This window comes from Zosterops lateralis (genome assembly GCF_965231275.1).
Source record: "Zosterops lateralis genome assembly, chromosome: 6".
Taxonomy (NCBI): Eukaryota; Metazoa; Chordata; class Aves; order Passeriformes; family Zosteropidae; genus Zosterops; species Zosterops lateralis.
The window spans coordinates 36,418,399-36,435,342 of NC_139761.1; the positions used below are offsets into that span (position 1 = coordinate 36,418,399).

Consider the following 16,944-nt stretch of genomic DNA (forward strand, 5'->3'; position numbering starts at 1 on the left):
TGACAGACATTAGGAGGTTGCCACCCTTTTCTGCCCACCAGACTTATTATCTGCTCATAAATCAGCTTTGGAATAATTGTAGTCTTTAGCTAGTGCATCACATTGGCTGAGTACTCCAGACTGAAAACTGAGTAGCTCAGGAGATGTTTTGTGTTTCAAACCCTGCTGGCTTAGAGATGGTGTTGCTCTTTATAGCACATGCAGGAGGAGATGAATTTTCATTTGTCACCACATGTCTGTTAGAACTCACAATAGCAAAATTTAATTGTATTGTTAGTTGTTAACTTACCTTGTTACTCAGCTTCTGCTGGAACTAGGTAGCGTAGGATCAGACAGCTGCAGTCAGCTTTTGGAATTCACATTTGTTTAGGTAGATTTGAGGCCAAGTAATGTGTCATACCAACAACTAGTAGGGGAGGGATTGATGAAGAGTTCTAAGTGCAAGTACTCAGCGTCTGATATGGATTTTAGGACAGAGCTGAAAGTGTGGGTTTGAAGAGCTGTATATGTAGTGAAAATCAGGTGAGATCTATAATATTTTTTAATGGCAATTATATTTCAACTGTTTGATCTTTCCTTACTCAAGTGATCTGAAATTTTCATTTGTTCTAAACTGGTGCTAACATGTGTTAGGCATTACATTAGACTGTGAAGTCTGTATGTTCAAAAGGAGGAGGATTGGAATGTGAATTGTTGAAGCTATGAGAAAAGGTTTCAAAGAATTGGAACTGTGTGTAGTTCCAATCATGGAAATATATTTCTGGTGGAATTTGAACTAGGAAATTGTCTTTTTCAAGAGAAAAGATAAAAAAGGAGAATTCTACCTTTAGTAGAGGAAAATAGGGTAACATAGGTGGCTGCTTCTCTGCCCATCCCCTGTGGATTTTGAACCTTACTCTTGAGGCAGCACTGCTGGCTTCTCAGTGCAAAACCTAGACACTTAGAAATACTCAGTCATGGCCTGATTGATTGGGAGCACCATGGTATGTCTCAGATATAATGTAAAGAACCAATAATGATTTATTTTTATTTTGCTCTGTGTAACCTTTCCAATGCTACCCAGAGCAATAAACCCAGAGCATTTATCTAGAGACACTGAACTGAGCTAAGGAGGGTGATTTGCCTCCTCCACAGCCACTCCAAAAAAGCAACATTCATAGGTTTGTAAGCATAGTGTCTCCCAGGAGTCTGAAAGCTGTGTGCTTAGTGGAAATAGTTCACTTTGCTAGGAACTGCTACTTTCCTCCATTTAGTTTATCTGAGACATTGCCAAGTGTTTCCAGGGCAGCAATACCTCCAAAGAAAACTGGTTCTATTAAAAATGTATCTTCATAAGTAGAAAATTCATTGTAGTCACTGGATCTGCTTAATTCATCTGCATGTATCTTCAAAATATTTTGTTAAATTTGAAGAATTAAGTATTTTTCTTTTACTACATGAGATGTGAGATGCATGAAGAGTTCTGAAACAGTTTCAGAAGTTAAACAAATGCTCAGAAGTCTGTAAGTTCTCAGAAGTTCTGCTCTGGATTGGGCAAACTTGATTTGACCTACAGAGCATCACTCACGTCAGGAGACACATGGTAGAATTATTTTATTATTGTTGCATGGCAGTTATAATACTGCTATTGAATAATGACTAGCTCCATTACTGGAAGGTATTTTATTGCATCTTGAAGTATGACAGAGTGACATATGCTTTTACTTCAGATTGCAGAAACTATACTTTAAGGCAAGAGACAGTGACAGGCTTTAGATGTCCTTGCTGGAATAAAGAATTCAGAATTCACTTAATGATAAGCTCAAAGATAGAAACAATATTCATTCATTCTTTTTTTTTTTCCTTCCTTCCCATCCAGGTGATTCTCAGATAATTGAAATCATGTTAGGGCAAATAAGGATGGCTGTGACTTTAACATTCAAAAGCATTTGAATTGGTACACAATGAATTTCCTCATATGGGATTTCTTTCCCAGGACAGAAGTGGAATAGGTCAGATTTTTAGTTTTTGTAAACTGAATGGGATAATTTAGCTTTCATATGACATTTCTTAGTTTTTTTCACTTGCTTTGTCCAGCAACTGAAGCATTTTTGTCCTATTTATCAAGTAGAAATTGAAATTGTGATGCTAGAAAGGAAAGTGGCATTTCATCCTAGATTTCATATTTTTTCCATTTGTCTCAAAAGAACAGAAATATTTAACTAAGTAAAACTGAATATAGTCCTTCCTTTTTAACATTCATGCCAGAGGCAAAGACAGCAAACATTTGGTTTCATCTTCTGGAACTATATGCTCTTGAGATTTATGGAATTTGTATTTTCAACTGTTTTAAAGTTAAGCTCTCAATGCCCTCCTGAAAAAGTACTATTCATTAAACTGCATATTTTAAAAAATTTATCTGTATTTTGATTATCTTGGCAGTGGTGCTATATTACTCTTAGTTGGATGATTTATCAACCTGAAGAACTACTAAGGAGATTTAGGTGCTTTTTTTAGAAAAAATTGTTTCTCCTGAAATTTAGCAGTTTCAAAGCATTTTGAGCTATTCTTTTTCTAATTGCATGGTACTGTGTAATTTCTGCAACTACAATGTTATGTTTCATTTCAGGGTAATGTTCAGTGTGGAATATGATATACTTACAAAACACAGATAGTTGAGTCTGTCCTGCTGGAACATGAAATTGGTGTTCTGAGCACCATTTAAACTGTATGATGATGTGCAAAGTCTAAGATCTATGGACTATCATCTGAGAACCTCTAAATGTTAAGAACATACTAGAAAATATTCTCTGCCTTAACTAACACTGGTTCAGCTCTCATTGTACTACTCTAGCAGACATTGATTATATGGCCATTGAATCCTTTTTGAAAGATGTTGCTGCATAGTCCTGCTGAATTCAATCATTAGATTTATTGACAGTAATGGCAGCTCCTGATTTATTTAAATGATACCTCTGTATAGCATCCATTGGTGGATAAGAAAAAAATTACATATATATATGTAGAGAGAGGTGAAAGTGTTTTATCTTAATAAGGTATCAATTATGTATTGTGGTTATCTTTGTGTTTATATCAAACCAGACTTTTCAATGTATTGTGCAAAATTTTAAAAAAATCTTAAGAATTGTCGTGAGTCTTGGGCTAGCAGACAGATCACCAATACCTTTCTAATTAAAGTCAGAGGTGAGGTAGATAATTCAAGCTTCTTGTGTTCACTGTTAGAGGAAACAAAAAGAATTATTGTTTGGGAAGATAAGACTGCATAAAAGAAAGCTAATTTAATAGCCCTGGCAGTTTTGTCTCTATATAATGATTAATGAAGGGGGTGCCATGGATTGGATATCTCTCTTAGGCAAAGTAGTAATATCACAGTTTGATTTTTTAAAAAATTAAATTTCTACTAATTATGATTGTCATCATTTATAGAATTCTTTCTGTAACTTTTATTTGAATAAAAGAACGATAGGAAAATACATCCTCTGATTGCAAAACATCGAATTACTTATGTTCACAAGATATCTAGAGTATCAGGAAAGAAATGCTGGTTTTCAGAAACTGGAAAAGAAAGAAATATTTTAAATTGATGTCTCTAGTGCAGTCTTTGCGATTTATTGGTCAGCCAATTACTGCCCACTTGAATTTCCACTGAGACCTAGTAGAAGCACAGTAAACTGAAATAAAATCTCAAATGAGACATGTACTCACTTTGTAGATGCCCACTTAAGTAGTCAGAGAATTTATTTCTTACAATGAGAATCTCTTCTATTCTCTGACAGCCGCGAGCTGTTGCTGGTTTTCGAGGAACGGTACGATACGCATCAATCAACGCTCACAGAAACAGAGTGAGTATCACAGTCTGGATCAAAACCATCTCATGTAGCTGGAAGCAGTCAGTAATGCAGTTACTATTAATTTCCTTTTTTGTATTCTCATCTATTTGTGAAAGGATAATGTAATTTACAGTAGTTGATGATAAAAATGTTCTTGTACAAATAATAGTGATTCTAATACTTATCTTTGCTGTTCAATTGTATTGCTAGTTAGTAAGTTTAAAAAGTGAATCTACTGAGTTTTATGAGATACATAATGCCCAACATATTGTCTTAACATCATACTCTAAAGAAATCTGAATAAACAATGCAAATTATATGCTATTTTACCAAACTTCAACTTTTATTTTATTTCCCTCTGTCTTCTGTGGAAATTTACTTGTATATTTCCCCTTAAAATAGCCACTGGATTTAATTAACTTGTTTTGCAGCATATGTTTTATTAAATTTTATATAATATTTTAAGTTTCGAGTAGTAAAGAATTTTTCTTCCTATTTGTTTAGGTATTTGTAATATGCTTTAGAATAAATATTTCCTTTTACAGGAAATGGGTCGGCATGATGATCTCTGGTCTCTCTTCTACATGTTGGTGGAATTTGTGGTTGGGCAACTGCCTTGGAGAAAAATAAAAGACAAGGTAAAGCTAGAGGTGAAACCAAAGAGCATAAGGGAGGTTTACTTCTGGATTCCAGGGAAATGCTGTGATAAAGATTCCTTTTAGAATCATTAATTAATTTTAACCTTACATTTTCCAGTGTTTTCTAGTGGCAGTTCTTGTGGCTAGTGTCATGGTATAAAAAGCAGTCAAATTTTGCTAAGTGTTCTAGGAACAAAGGAGGTTATACTTCTAGATTGAAATTATTGTGAAGGGGAACACTGTATATTTACTCCTTACTTCATTATTCCTGTTGTCACTTGAGTACCTTATTTCACCTATCACACCCTTAAAATTTCTAATCTGTTTCGATTATTTGTGAAATAGGCATCTCTTATTTACTGGTGAACAAAAGTGGATTGGGCAATATGCAGTAGTGCCGTTAGTCATATGTCATAGGTGAAATATGCAAAGAAACAATATCTAATCAACCTGTTATTACTTCTTGCAACTTATTTTGAAATCATACTGAAAACCAGGTTACTCTCTGATGTGGTTTATGTATTGGTAGATGACAGTGTGGCATATCGGTAGCATCTCCTTTTGATTTTGATTTATACATCTTACATGAATATACACCCAAAAGTGACTGAATTTGACATGATGAAACAGGATGTTTAAATCTTTAAATTATACTATTAGAAGGGGTTGGAGTGTTTAGTGACAGCTCTTTGTATCATTCAGCATACAAACACAACACGAACACAGTAGAAAACTAAATGGCTTTTCGTTTTGAATTTGAAGTTCATACATTATTTTGCAAGTGTACTGAGGCCAAAGCCAGAATCTCTTATCTTGCTGTCTGGTGTAGAATGGCCTTTCTCAGTACCATTCAGTGTAATGGAGTGACACATCTCTCTGGCTACTAATGTGTTGAATGGTTGTAACAGAGAATGTGAGTATGTTGTAACAGAGAATGAAGATGTGCCAAAGTTTGTTGTGTTACTTACTCCTAGGAGCAAGTGGGCTCCATTAAAGAAAGGTATGAACACAGACTTATGTTGAAACATCTTCCTCAAGAATTCAATGTCTTTCTGGATCACATTTCTAATTTGGATTACTTCACAAAGCCTGATTACCAGGTAAACACTTGTACTATTTTGTCTTTCTGTTTTATAAATAGAATTTTATGCTCTTTTACCTTCAATTTACTTTGATTTCATTGTGTAACCTTGGTAGTTATTATGGTTTGTGCCACCACGAAGTTAATTAATTAAATGACCATTTAGTGCCACAGAAACTTTATGGTTCAAACACATTATTTTTTTCCATTTGAGAAGTGTAAGGCTGTTAAGTTTCTAAAAACAATTGACACCCACTTTTCAGTCAGTATTCTGTTAGGATTGGGAGCTATCCTACTATCACAGCCTCTAGTAGGTGCTCTGTAAGTTAATTGACCAGATTGTTGTCTCAATGATTGCCATTCTGGCAGTTTTCCAAAGTCTGGAATTCAGCAGCTACAGCTAGAGCACAAAATACACTCATGATGTGTTTTCAAATCTGAAGTATTGTGTACAGAGATCACAGAAGACCGGTCATTTTTCTTTGTTTAGGAGAATATTGCCTGCTGAAATAGGCAGCCTCTGCTCAGTGCTAAGGTGGTATGTGGCAAGAGGATATGCTGTAGAATGCGTCTTAACTCACTCAGTGTTGACCTGTGATTAAACAATAAATAAAGATAGAACTTTTTTTTTGGTTTATGGAAAGCAGAAGAGGAATGCTCAGGAAAAGCAGGGAGGCAGAGACTTGAGAGTTTTATCAGTCTTGCACACTGTGAGAAGTTGTACTGATCGAATTGCACAGTATGACAAGCTGTTCCTGTGTGCTTTCCTTCTGGCTCCCAGAAATACATATTCCTGTCAGCTTCCCACTTGCAGGACCTGTCTGCCTCTGTGCCTTTGTCAGCTCCCTAGATCAATGAAATCAGAAATTACACTGTTTAATTGGTTCAACTGAATAAATAAATCTGACTAATTCTGGAATTGTAGCTTTGATAAGAGTGCCTCCTCTACTTTGCTTGGTAAGATTAACAAAGAAATCAAGATATATAAGAATTGAAATAAGAGCTGAAAATCTCAAGGAATAACTTATTTCCTGATAGTAAGTGGATTTCTCTAAATATACTGGTATATGATTCTGCACATTTGCAAAACAAATAAATTAATTTTTGTGAAAAAGTTTGAATGTTAAAAAAAACCTTACTACAAATACAAAAAATATTCAGTATTCCTGAAAAATAAATAAATTGATTTTTTTTCTCTTCTTCATTACAAATTTCCATAAAAATTATCCTATAGTTTACAATTAAGTGAGAAAAAAGTTTTCAATGTTTTGTGTGCCTGGTTATAAAGATGTATCATGTTTTTTTCCCTATAGTAAAAAGTACTATTGCAGAAATTTTGATGTTGCATAGAAAAACTTTGATTAATACAAATTAAACCCTTGGTAAATACATTTTACATTACAGAGCCTGAATGATAAAGTATATAGACAGTCATATTTTTGCAAATCCTTTTTTATGGCCTATTTGGATCTAACATGGCACACGCACTCAGCAATTAACACCATACCAGGACAGAGTTTTTCCATGATAGGGACAGCCCAGTAATTTACAGTCCTGTGGCTATTCATGGAACATTTGCAGCTGTGTAGCTGCAGCCTGAGCCTTACAACACGGTCTTCCTCATGTGCTTTAGACCAGAGCAGGGTGGTTTTATTTAGAGCAATGAGATTGCTCTTTTAAACTCCGGTCTTTTTTAGCTTGTGTTTGCAATAGTGTTGTTCCTACTTACTGTATTCTTTGTATTTATGGGTGGGCACTGAACAAGAATGTATATATATCCCTGCTTCAAAGAGTTTACAGTCTAAAAAGTTAATGACCTAGGCCAAGAAGCCATGTTTCATTTGGCAATGTCAGATGTTTATTTTATTCAGCTATTTGTGCATATGTTGCCTCAGCCTCCTGGTATCATTAAGCATTTGAGTATGTATTTGCCTCATAGCAGAAATTGATGAAAAGATTCAAAGGAGAATGATCTTAAAAAGTACTTCAGAGACACTGCTTAATGTTTAGAGGGAGAGAAGAATTAAACACAGTACGTAAGGAACAGAGTGAACTATGGCTTTGTCCTCTTAAGTAGGGTTACAGAAATTACTGGGTCAGGTGGCACACAGAAGATTCTTGAGAGTAAAAATTAAATGGGTGAGACCACTCTATACAAGAGAAATGATCCAAACTTCCCATCTATTTTAAATTGCCAAAAGGTATGCCAAAGGAGGGTGTGGAAAAATTATCAGCATCCTGGACTGGAAAAAAACACAGATTTTTAGCTTCTAGGAAATAAAACAACTTAGAAATGTTACAAGTAAGAGAATGATATGGACACAGCCTTCACATTAGCGACTAGAATGAGACAAAGTTTATTTCACAGAGAGAGGAAAACTATGCCATTTGTTTCTCTGTCATGGACACAAATTTTCTGAAGCATTTTTCATAGCATAAAATGAGGATTGAAAACTTAGACATTTTGTATAGTATAAATGTCAGCATTATATGCAATAAATGATATGTGGTTCTTAATGATTGAAAGGTATGAATTAGAAGATCAGTATCCTTTCCTACATCTCATACATTTCCTTGGTTTCATGGTGTTACCAAATGTATTCTTTTCTCTTCCTCTGCTAGAGAGGCATTGTACAGTATTCTGCAGCAATGTAGTTATGCTTCTGTGTGTGTGTGTGTATTTCTGTCTTTTTGTAAAAGTCTGTGGTGTATCCTTGCCTCATGCCTGAAAAAACCACAGATGTGGGTGGATTTCTTTTTTCTGTTTTAATAAATTTCTGTTTTAATTTGGTATATCTTGACCTCAAAATCTTGAAAAATGAGAAGTGTTTCATATAAAAACCTCATTTTTTAAATGTTGTTGTCAGTATTGCAGGAGGGTATTTCTTAATTGCTTGGTCTCTTAGACAAAAATGAAGCTCATTAATTTTTTCTTTATTTTCAGCTTCTCATGTCTGTGTTTGACAACAGCATGAAAACATTTGGGGTTATTGAAAGCGACCCTTTTGACTGGGAGAAGAGTGGAACTGATGGCTCTCTCACAACAACAACAACTTCAACCACTCCTCAGCTGCACACTCGTCTTACACCAGCTGCAATCGGGTATGCACGGTGTGGTCTCTTCAATGGCAGCCACAGAGGGGCTTCCTACCAAAGGGAAATTATCTCCATAATATAGTTTTTTTCTGCAGAATTTTGAGTGCATAGAGGAAGGGAGGTCTGGGAGCATTTGAAGTATATCCCTTTTCAGGGCTCCAGTTTATACTATCCCGAAAGATTAGCACTACAGTCCTAAAATTACAGCAATAAAAATAGTACTCCAGGAAATTGCATGTTAAATTTGATCATTCATCCTTTGCTAAATCGTATTTTGTGAAACTACATAATGTGTCCTGAGTTTAAGTGCCTGGAAATTTAACTGCCTGGAAATAAACCCATTGTTTTCTCTAAGCTTGGAATAAAATTCTAGCTGCAATTTCCTTATAAGTTTGAAAAATTAATGGATCTTTATAAGAAATTTGGAAATAGATTTTGGTTGTGTTTGAAATAATATTTAATATGTTATTTGAGACACTTTGTAATGAAGTCAGTTGGACAAGATGGGATGTTTAATAATACCCACACTCATCTCAGTACTGAAGAATGCAAGAGGTGTTTATGGATGAATGTAAGAAGTGTTTATGGTGCCATTAATTTTTTTGAATAGAAGAATACATACAGAAGAGTCGGGAGAGTTGAACCTGGACATGATCTCTAACAAATTTTCTCAGAAGTGGCTTCAAAAACATCTAAAAAACAGCTTTTATGTGATAGTTTTTTGATTTGTGTATTTTGTTGTGTACCTAAATTAAATAAACTGTGAAAGCCAGGAAGTAGGGGGTTTTATATTAAGTAATTTCTAAAATTTAGTTTTCTGCAGAAACATGATTTTCTTTGTAAGCTTTTGTCTATTTCTTTCTTTTAAAATAGAAAATAATTTCTCTAAACATATGAGAGTATAAAATTTTTTTACTTTTCTGATTTTGTTTTTAAACTACTTTTGTAGAATTGCCAATGCCACTCCTATCCCAGGAGATTTGCTGCGGGAAAATACAGATGAAGTATTCCCTGATGAACAGCTCAGTGATGGAGAGAATGTTATTCCTGTTGGTGTATCACCTGAAAAACTACCTGGATCCCCTGGACATCAGCGCACTCAGGAAAAAGATGTTTGGGAAGAAATGGATGCAAACAGAAACAAAATAAAACTGGGGATCTGTAAGGTACTTTCAAATCTGCATTGTGAGGACCATCTTTGAAAAGTTTCTTGTCCTCATAGTGCACATAAGATGTAATTAATAAGGCAGTTGTTCTGATGCTGATTAGCCAGAATGAGCTAAAGAAATTATTTAGGGTAGAGATAACACATTTTATATACTGAAAAAAGCTGACAAGCTTTTAGGCCTTGTGTCACTTTATCAGGTCTTTATGATGAATAGCTTGCTGATAATATGAGACTCTTTGTAGTTTACTCATATTCGTTTTCTTCAGACGTGATCTTCATTCTTGCTCACTGAATGAAATCAAAGCAATTTTCCAGCATCTTGCATGTGTAGAAGCTAAATACTAAATGTACAAAAGAAGATTTTCATGTTCTTAAAATGACAAATCATCAGCATGATTGGCAGTATCCATTTAATTCACTTGATGGTTTTGTCTCCATAAGATACGATACCGTTGTACTGATTCAGAGGTTCATTGGCTGGTCTTAAGAAGAGAATGCTGCTTTGTTTTTAAAAGTGGTCTCTGAGAATTGGTTCCTGTCTTCCTTACTCACAACCAGAGTATTTCATACTTGGACAGATGTAGCCTATTTCTTGATACATCAATGTTTTTTAACATGAAAACAGATCTGGTACTAAAATGTTCTTTATCTAGGAGAGTTGTCAAGTTTTGAAGCTGATACTCATTATTTGCTAGGGAAAAAAAATGTATTGTGGGAAAGACCAAGGCACGGTGCCTGTTTTCAGATATGGTTATTTGTTTATTTGGTTGGGGTTTTTTTACCAAGGAGAGAGAAAGGAGATTGTTCTGGTTCAAACCAAGGCGCTTTCTGTTACACCTGTAGAAAATAAGGATGATCAGTGATTGCTCAGCTCTATATCATTTTTAGTTATTATTCTAAATCATGTTCACTCATTATTAAGATAGAATGCAGATGGGTTAAAACATAGCTTAAAGTCACAGAAATATTTAGTGGATTTAGTGTTATCTGCTCCAGAGAATCAATAAGACAGCCTGGAAGCTAATTTCTCTTTAATAAGAGCACTTGACTGTAAAGCAGACCAAAGATTCTACCAAGTCCAAGGTTTCAGACTATTATTAAAGAAAATTTCAGAGATGGGTGTGAAATATCAGAGTAAATGTAACTGTGTTACTGGGTCTTTGATACTCTTGTTCTCAGACTTACCCAGAACAAGTATATTGTCAGTATTTTGTCTGCTGTAGGTGTATGCTGAAGAGCATATTAAACTGCCTTAACTAAGGCATGAACTTAAGAACCATTCCAAATACAAATTGGCTTTTCATATTCTAAAAACTTGGAGGCTCTTTATCATGTAGTACCTTGTCTTCCTCTTGTTTTGCCACTCCTAGTGAGTTACATTTTCACTTTACATTTTGCACAGGCTGCCACAGAGGAAGAAAACAGCCATGGACCAGGGAATGGAATGCTTAATGCCCCGAGTCTTGGTTCTCCAATCCGAGTTCGCTCAGAGACCACCCAGTTAGACAGAGATGTTCCACTGGTGCGAAAGTTACGTTCCATTCACAGCTTTGAACTGGAGAAGCGTATGACGTTGGAGTCTAAGCCCGACACTGATAAGTTTCTTGAGACCTGGTAAAGAAATTACGTTATCCTTTTGCTAGGACTTTTTAAGGATATGTGATTAGGATAGTGTTGTCTTTGCTGTGTGAAGAGCAGGAATGGTGTTGTTGAGTATGCTTACGCAAGTTAGAGCAAAGTATTTTTCATAATATTACTCAATTAATGGGTGTCACTACTTGGCAGCTACTTTAGAAAATGATTATTGCTTAGAGTGCAGTTGGACTTCCACACCTGGGAACTTTGTATTTCAAGACCTAGTGGTTGTAACCCTGGTATTTATTAACTTTTTCTTCAGAGGCATACTCTTGACAGTCAGTACAATTTGTCCTGAATAAGAAGGTTGATACCAGGTGCTCAACAGAGATAACATGAAATTAGGCTATATGACAAGAGAAGGGAGGTTTACAGGAAGTGGAGTGAAGAAGTTAGAAATCTACCTGCATACAGCAGGCTCAGTTTTGCCCAAAGGACTTGCACCAGCATAAAAAAACCCTGGTGGAAGACAGAGAACTTAAAATGAAATTTGAAGGTAGAGAAGAGACAGATGTATGAGAATGGATTTGGTTTGCCAGTTGTCTAGAAAGAATAAGGGGGGAGGGACACAATGAAATCTGACTGAAAGGCAGAGTCTGTGTGAGGACAGTAGAAGAGAGCTGGGGTGATGACAGTGGCAAAATCCTTCTAAATACTTCATAGGGGAGCTAGGAATTTGAATTTGTTTGATGAAGCAAATTATGCAAAGCATAAGTAAGGACTCAGTCAAAGCAATAAATAAAATTCTTCTTGAAAGCATGTAATACTTGCTGCAGGAGACATCTGTTTCTTGTATTCCTCTCTGAGTCTCTGCTTTGTAACAAATTAAGTACAGTGGACGTCTATGATAACCTCACTACTGAGTTTTTTTCTCTCACAATTCTCCTTTCTGGTAATTATATTTACAATACAACCTGATACATTACAAGTAAAATTAAAAGTGCGTATATTTCTAAGACTATCCATCCATTTTTACTTGACATCATACTTATTTGTCTCGATTTGTGGATCTTTGTACCATTGTAGGGTGTTCTAGAATATGACAAGAAATTTTTATATAAATCTAGTTTTCTTCTTCTGAAAACACTCAAATGTATCTTACATTATTTAATTAATTCTTAACTAATTCAGATATTAACTTCTTTTCTCTAAGTTTGGAGAAGAAGCAGAAAGAATTGAAAGTGGCAGAGACTCCTGTTGCTGCTGTTCCTCCTCTTTCTCAGAAAACATCTCTTCCTGCTCCTGTGACTGCCCGCAGGGACCATGTTTGGCACTATGATGAAGAATATCTTCCAGATGCTTCAAAGCCTGTGTCAGCTAATTCTCCTGACCATGCTGATGGTGTTATGAGCAATGGATTTGTAGCTGTTAACCTCAGCTCCTGCAGGCAGGAGGTTGATTCTAAGGAATGGGTGATAATAGATAAAGAACGGGACTTGCAGGACTTCAGGACAAATGAGGCTTTAGGGCACAAAATGACTGGAAGTCCCTCAGATGAAGAGCCAGAGGTACTACAAGTTCTAGAGGAGTCTGCTCCAGAAGAGCAGTCCAGAGAGGGTGGTTGGGCAAGAAACAATGTCCATGCCAAGAACCAAACTTCAGGGGTGGAGTTTGTTCTAGACATGGAATGTCATCCTGCTGCATCTGAACAGCTTACAGATAAATTGGAACTTCTGTCTGGAGCTGCAGGACAGCTTCTTGCGGCCACCCCTACAAGTCCTATGGAAGCTCAAGCAGAAGGAGCACTCACTCCGGTAAGAAAAGCTCTTCTTTATTCAGAATTGTAAAAGGAAATGGTAAATGTGGTGACTAAAATACAGCAGTGTAGCAGAAACTCATGGTTTCAGCAGGTATGGGACTTGATTCTTGAAGACTGATCTTCCATATTCTGTTACACAGCTGTTTACAGTCACCCATGGAAGTGCTAATTGCTCTGCAGGTGTGATCCACAAAACTGGCCACATTTAGCAAAGAGTTACATATCTATATATCTGTCTAGCTAAAGAAGCTCCCTGTGCAGTGATTCCTAATCAGTGAGAGACACATGCAGACACATATTTATTATATTTCCAGTACATAAACATAAAATTACAATTGAATATGTAAAATACTGTGCTACACTGTTTCATGTGTTCCAGGATAAATCTAAGTGGCTGAAATTAAAGGAACAGTTACTTGCTGTCACATCTCGTTATGATTCCTGCAGTGTTTGCTTCTGGAATTCACTTTGTTTCTTCCTATTCCTTCAGAAATTTCTAATGGTCCTTATACAAACAACTTGTTGCCTTTTATAAAGTGTTGATGCTTTTCACTTCTAAAATACTTTTGCTAATCCTACTTTACTTCTGTATTTTTCACTAAGACAGATTGCTTTTCTTCCATTGCATATTCTTTATTTTTCTCTTTTTCCATCTTTTCTGAAGAATTCTCAGTTCCACAGTTTTTAAACATTTACTTTTTTCTTCTGTCACTGTTTCTAAACAAAGATTTCTTTGCCTTTACTTAAGGAGTAAGGGGGATTAATGGCTAAGTGGTTGGGAATCACCTCATGGTTTTGTTTCTCCCCTTTTTCAAGCAGATATTGTGATATCTATGATCTAAAGGTCAATTCTTTCAAGTTCCCTTGAGCCAAGAAACCTGGCCATATTTTTTCTTCATGTATCATCACTTTTTGTGAAAGTTACCGCCAGCTCATTAGAAAAAAAAACTTGTCGCCAACCACTCATTTATTATAAGGTGTGGAATATCCTTTATAGTGAAAATGAACTACTCAGTGTAATTAACTATAGCAGCACAGTAAAATTTCAACTACACCTCGGTTCTCATTGAAAAGGCAAGATCATATCTTTCATACAAGATTATATTTAGACATCATAGTTTAAATTATGTAGTTTATAGGAGTTTTGTATGATAGAAAATACAGAACTGTCTTAAACAACAGATTTTTGAGATTTAGTTTGAAATATTAGTTACATGAAAGATTTTGATGGGTTAGAAACCTTTAAAGGTGAAAATTTATTTTAATTTTTTAAATTGTTCAGGGTTTGTATTTTAAGGTCAGTTTTAGTAAAACAGACAAGAAAGAACAGCACTTGGTCCCGTACAAAATACTAATTATCAAGTGTTTTTTATTTCAAAAGCCATTAAAAACAGCTTGTAATTTTATATGGAAATGCATTATACAACTACACTTTATACAAATGTGGCTTTTTGGACAGAAATAGCTGTTTTGCTTAAAACAAAAAGTAGAGGTGATACAGGTATTATGTACTACAGTGCAAAGAATGGACAATATCTTTGTTTGAAAAGGAAGAAGCTTCAGAGCATGGGAGCAGAAATGGTTGCAAACAAAGTTAATTATTATAAAATGCATTGGGAGAAATACTGGCTGAAGTAGAAACTAAAGTGAAATTATATTTTCCTTTGGCTTTGCAGGGAAATAAGTAGTATTTGTCATGACCTCAAAAAAGGGGGAAATTATTATGGTTTATGTTATGCTGGAAGGGCAAGTAGTGGTGTGAGTGCAAGATGAATGGCAGGAAGGAACTTGGTGTTTCAGACATGAATGATGTACAATATAAAATATAAACTGACCTGGGAATAAAGAAAATAGAAATTACTTGGCCAGTTTAGGTGCTGGGAACAGAGTGTGTCTATACAGTGTATCTGCTCCAACTGTGATGGCAGTTTGTGATAGTCTTCCATCTACTTCATTAGCCCTTGAAAGCCACACAAAGCCCAAGAGGCTATTTCAGGGTGAGTTTTTCCTTGTCTTTCATTGATGTATTCCACTTAATAAAGGATACTTAAATATTCCCTAAGATGGGTACTAGAACATAGTTCTTACAGGTGAGTGTTCTTGTCACTTCACTGGGAGCAAATGTGTGTATATGCCTCTTCTTACTGTTATTCTCTCTGTTCTAAAGTCCTGGTGACCTTAGGGAGCTGTTTGGTAGAGTCCTTTCCTTTCTTCTTTAGAGTACTTACCCTGAAACTGTTTTTTCAATGTGATCCTTGATTGTGCATCAGATGTTCTTGCTCTTTAGTAATTTTTCTAGGTAGCACCTTCCTGGCAATAAAAATAATAGGCAAAGGTCATACTTTACTTTTCTGCTGATTTAATTATATTGCACCAGTTACTAAGAGCAGGCTTGGATCCAAGAATGTTAATTTTAGGACTATAAATCAAATGTGTGTTACTAAAAGGGGTTAAAAACAGATGTTGAAATTACAGTAGTATAGAAGCTCAATATAATTACTGAAATATAGTTCACTCATTTCAAACAGCTTGAAACTCTAGGACATGCCACCATTCGTGATCATCATGCTTATAAATATACCTCCCATATGGATTTCTACTGACTTGCTTCATTGTCACTTAGAAGAAAATAAGCTTTTGCTTTTTGGGCTTATTCTGATAGGTTTGTTAAATACACAAGCAATTACTTCAGTGGTGAATGAATAAAATAGTTCTCCTATCATAAGTCAAGTATTTTTTTTTAATATTTTCTTTTTACTTTGATGATTATTCTTTGTTCTTTATTTCTTTCAGGGCTGTATTGCTCACTATTTTAGTAAGTAGTAGCATGGATGTTTCTGTATGAGAAACTAATATTTCATACACTCACCCATAATTTTATTTTCTCCTGAGGGAAAGAAATTTCTGGTCTACAGTCCTTCATTTGTAGATAAATATTCTTCCTGAAATTGTGGGCATATGTGGACTTCCTGTAATTGTTGATAATGTCACTTCTCACCTGTTATACACAGCATCAGCATTCTATTAAAAATGTAAAGTTGCACCAGTTAAGAAAGAAATCTGGAACTCAAAAAATAAGAGAGAAAAATGTATAAGCTATTGGCTTGGGGGTGAGAAAGTCTCAAGCATAAAAAATTACAGCAAATTTTGCTATCTATTATGAAAAAAGGCCTGCAGGTAAGAGAAGTATTTTTCATGTTACCAGTCTTGGTTTTCCAGTTGTAATACAGATTCTGTGTGCTACCAGCAAAGACCAGTTTGACCTGGCTTAGTTGTGGGCACATGGTCACATATCTGTTGAACTACTCAGAGCATGCTAAGGGTATATGTGCTGACTTTATGCTTTAGTAGTGGCTTTAATGTTGATTTTGGCTGCAGGACAGACAGTGTGTGATTTGCTGTAATATCTACTGGTATGAAGCTAATTGGTCAAAAGAATTGGAGTTGATCTACAATAACAGTGGATTTATACTGGAGCAGTACTTTGCATCATACAGCTCTAGTTTTCTTTTCCTACACCTGGTACTAATTGGCTGGAGCTGGGCTTTCCATGTTGTGGACCCACAACCTCATTAATTTTCTGTGTTTGTATTGAATTGCAAAGAACTCCGTACAGTGCATGCACAAAACCTTGCAACATGTATTTGTCAAGCAGATATTTCAGTAAATAAGAAATAATGGATTTGAAGTAATTAAACATGTAACAGCTCTTTCCATCTTCAGTTTAAGTTAAACAA

The 16,944-nt window shown here is 35.4% G+C and overlaps 1 protein-coding gene across 4 annotated transcripts in view; it reads left to right on the forward strand.

The window, feature by feature from the left end:
- TTBK2 (tau tubulin kinase 2) overlaps positions 1–16,944 on the forward strand; it is an 81,407-nt gene that overhangs the window by 43,098 nt on the left and 21,365 nt on the right. For all 4 annotated transcript variants that reach the window (XM_083863136.1, XM_083863135.1, XM_083863138.1 and 1 more), the window contains 7 exons: positions 3,777–3,842; positions 4,376–4,468; positions 5,443–5,568; positions 8,494–8,651; positions 9,595–9,811; positions 11,216–11,427; positions 12,602–13,202. In XM_083863136.1, the coding sequence (XP_083719262.1) occupies positions 3,777–3,842; positions 4,376–4,468; positions 5,443–5,568; positions 8,494–8,651; positions 9,595–9,811; positions 11,216–11,427; positions 12,602–13,202 (1,473 nt within the window). The remainder of the gene's footprint in view (positions 1–3,776; positions 3,843–4,375; positions 4,469–5,442; positions 5,569–8,493; positions 8,652–9,594; positions 9,812–11,215; positions 11,428–12,601; positions 13,203–16,944) is intronic.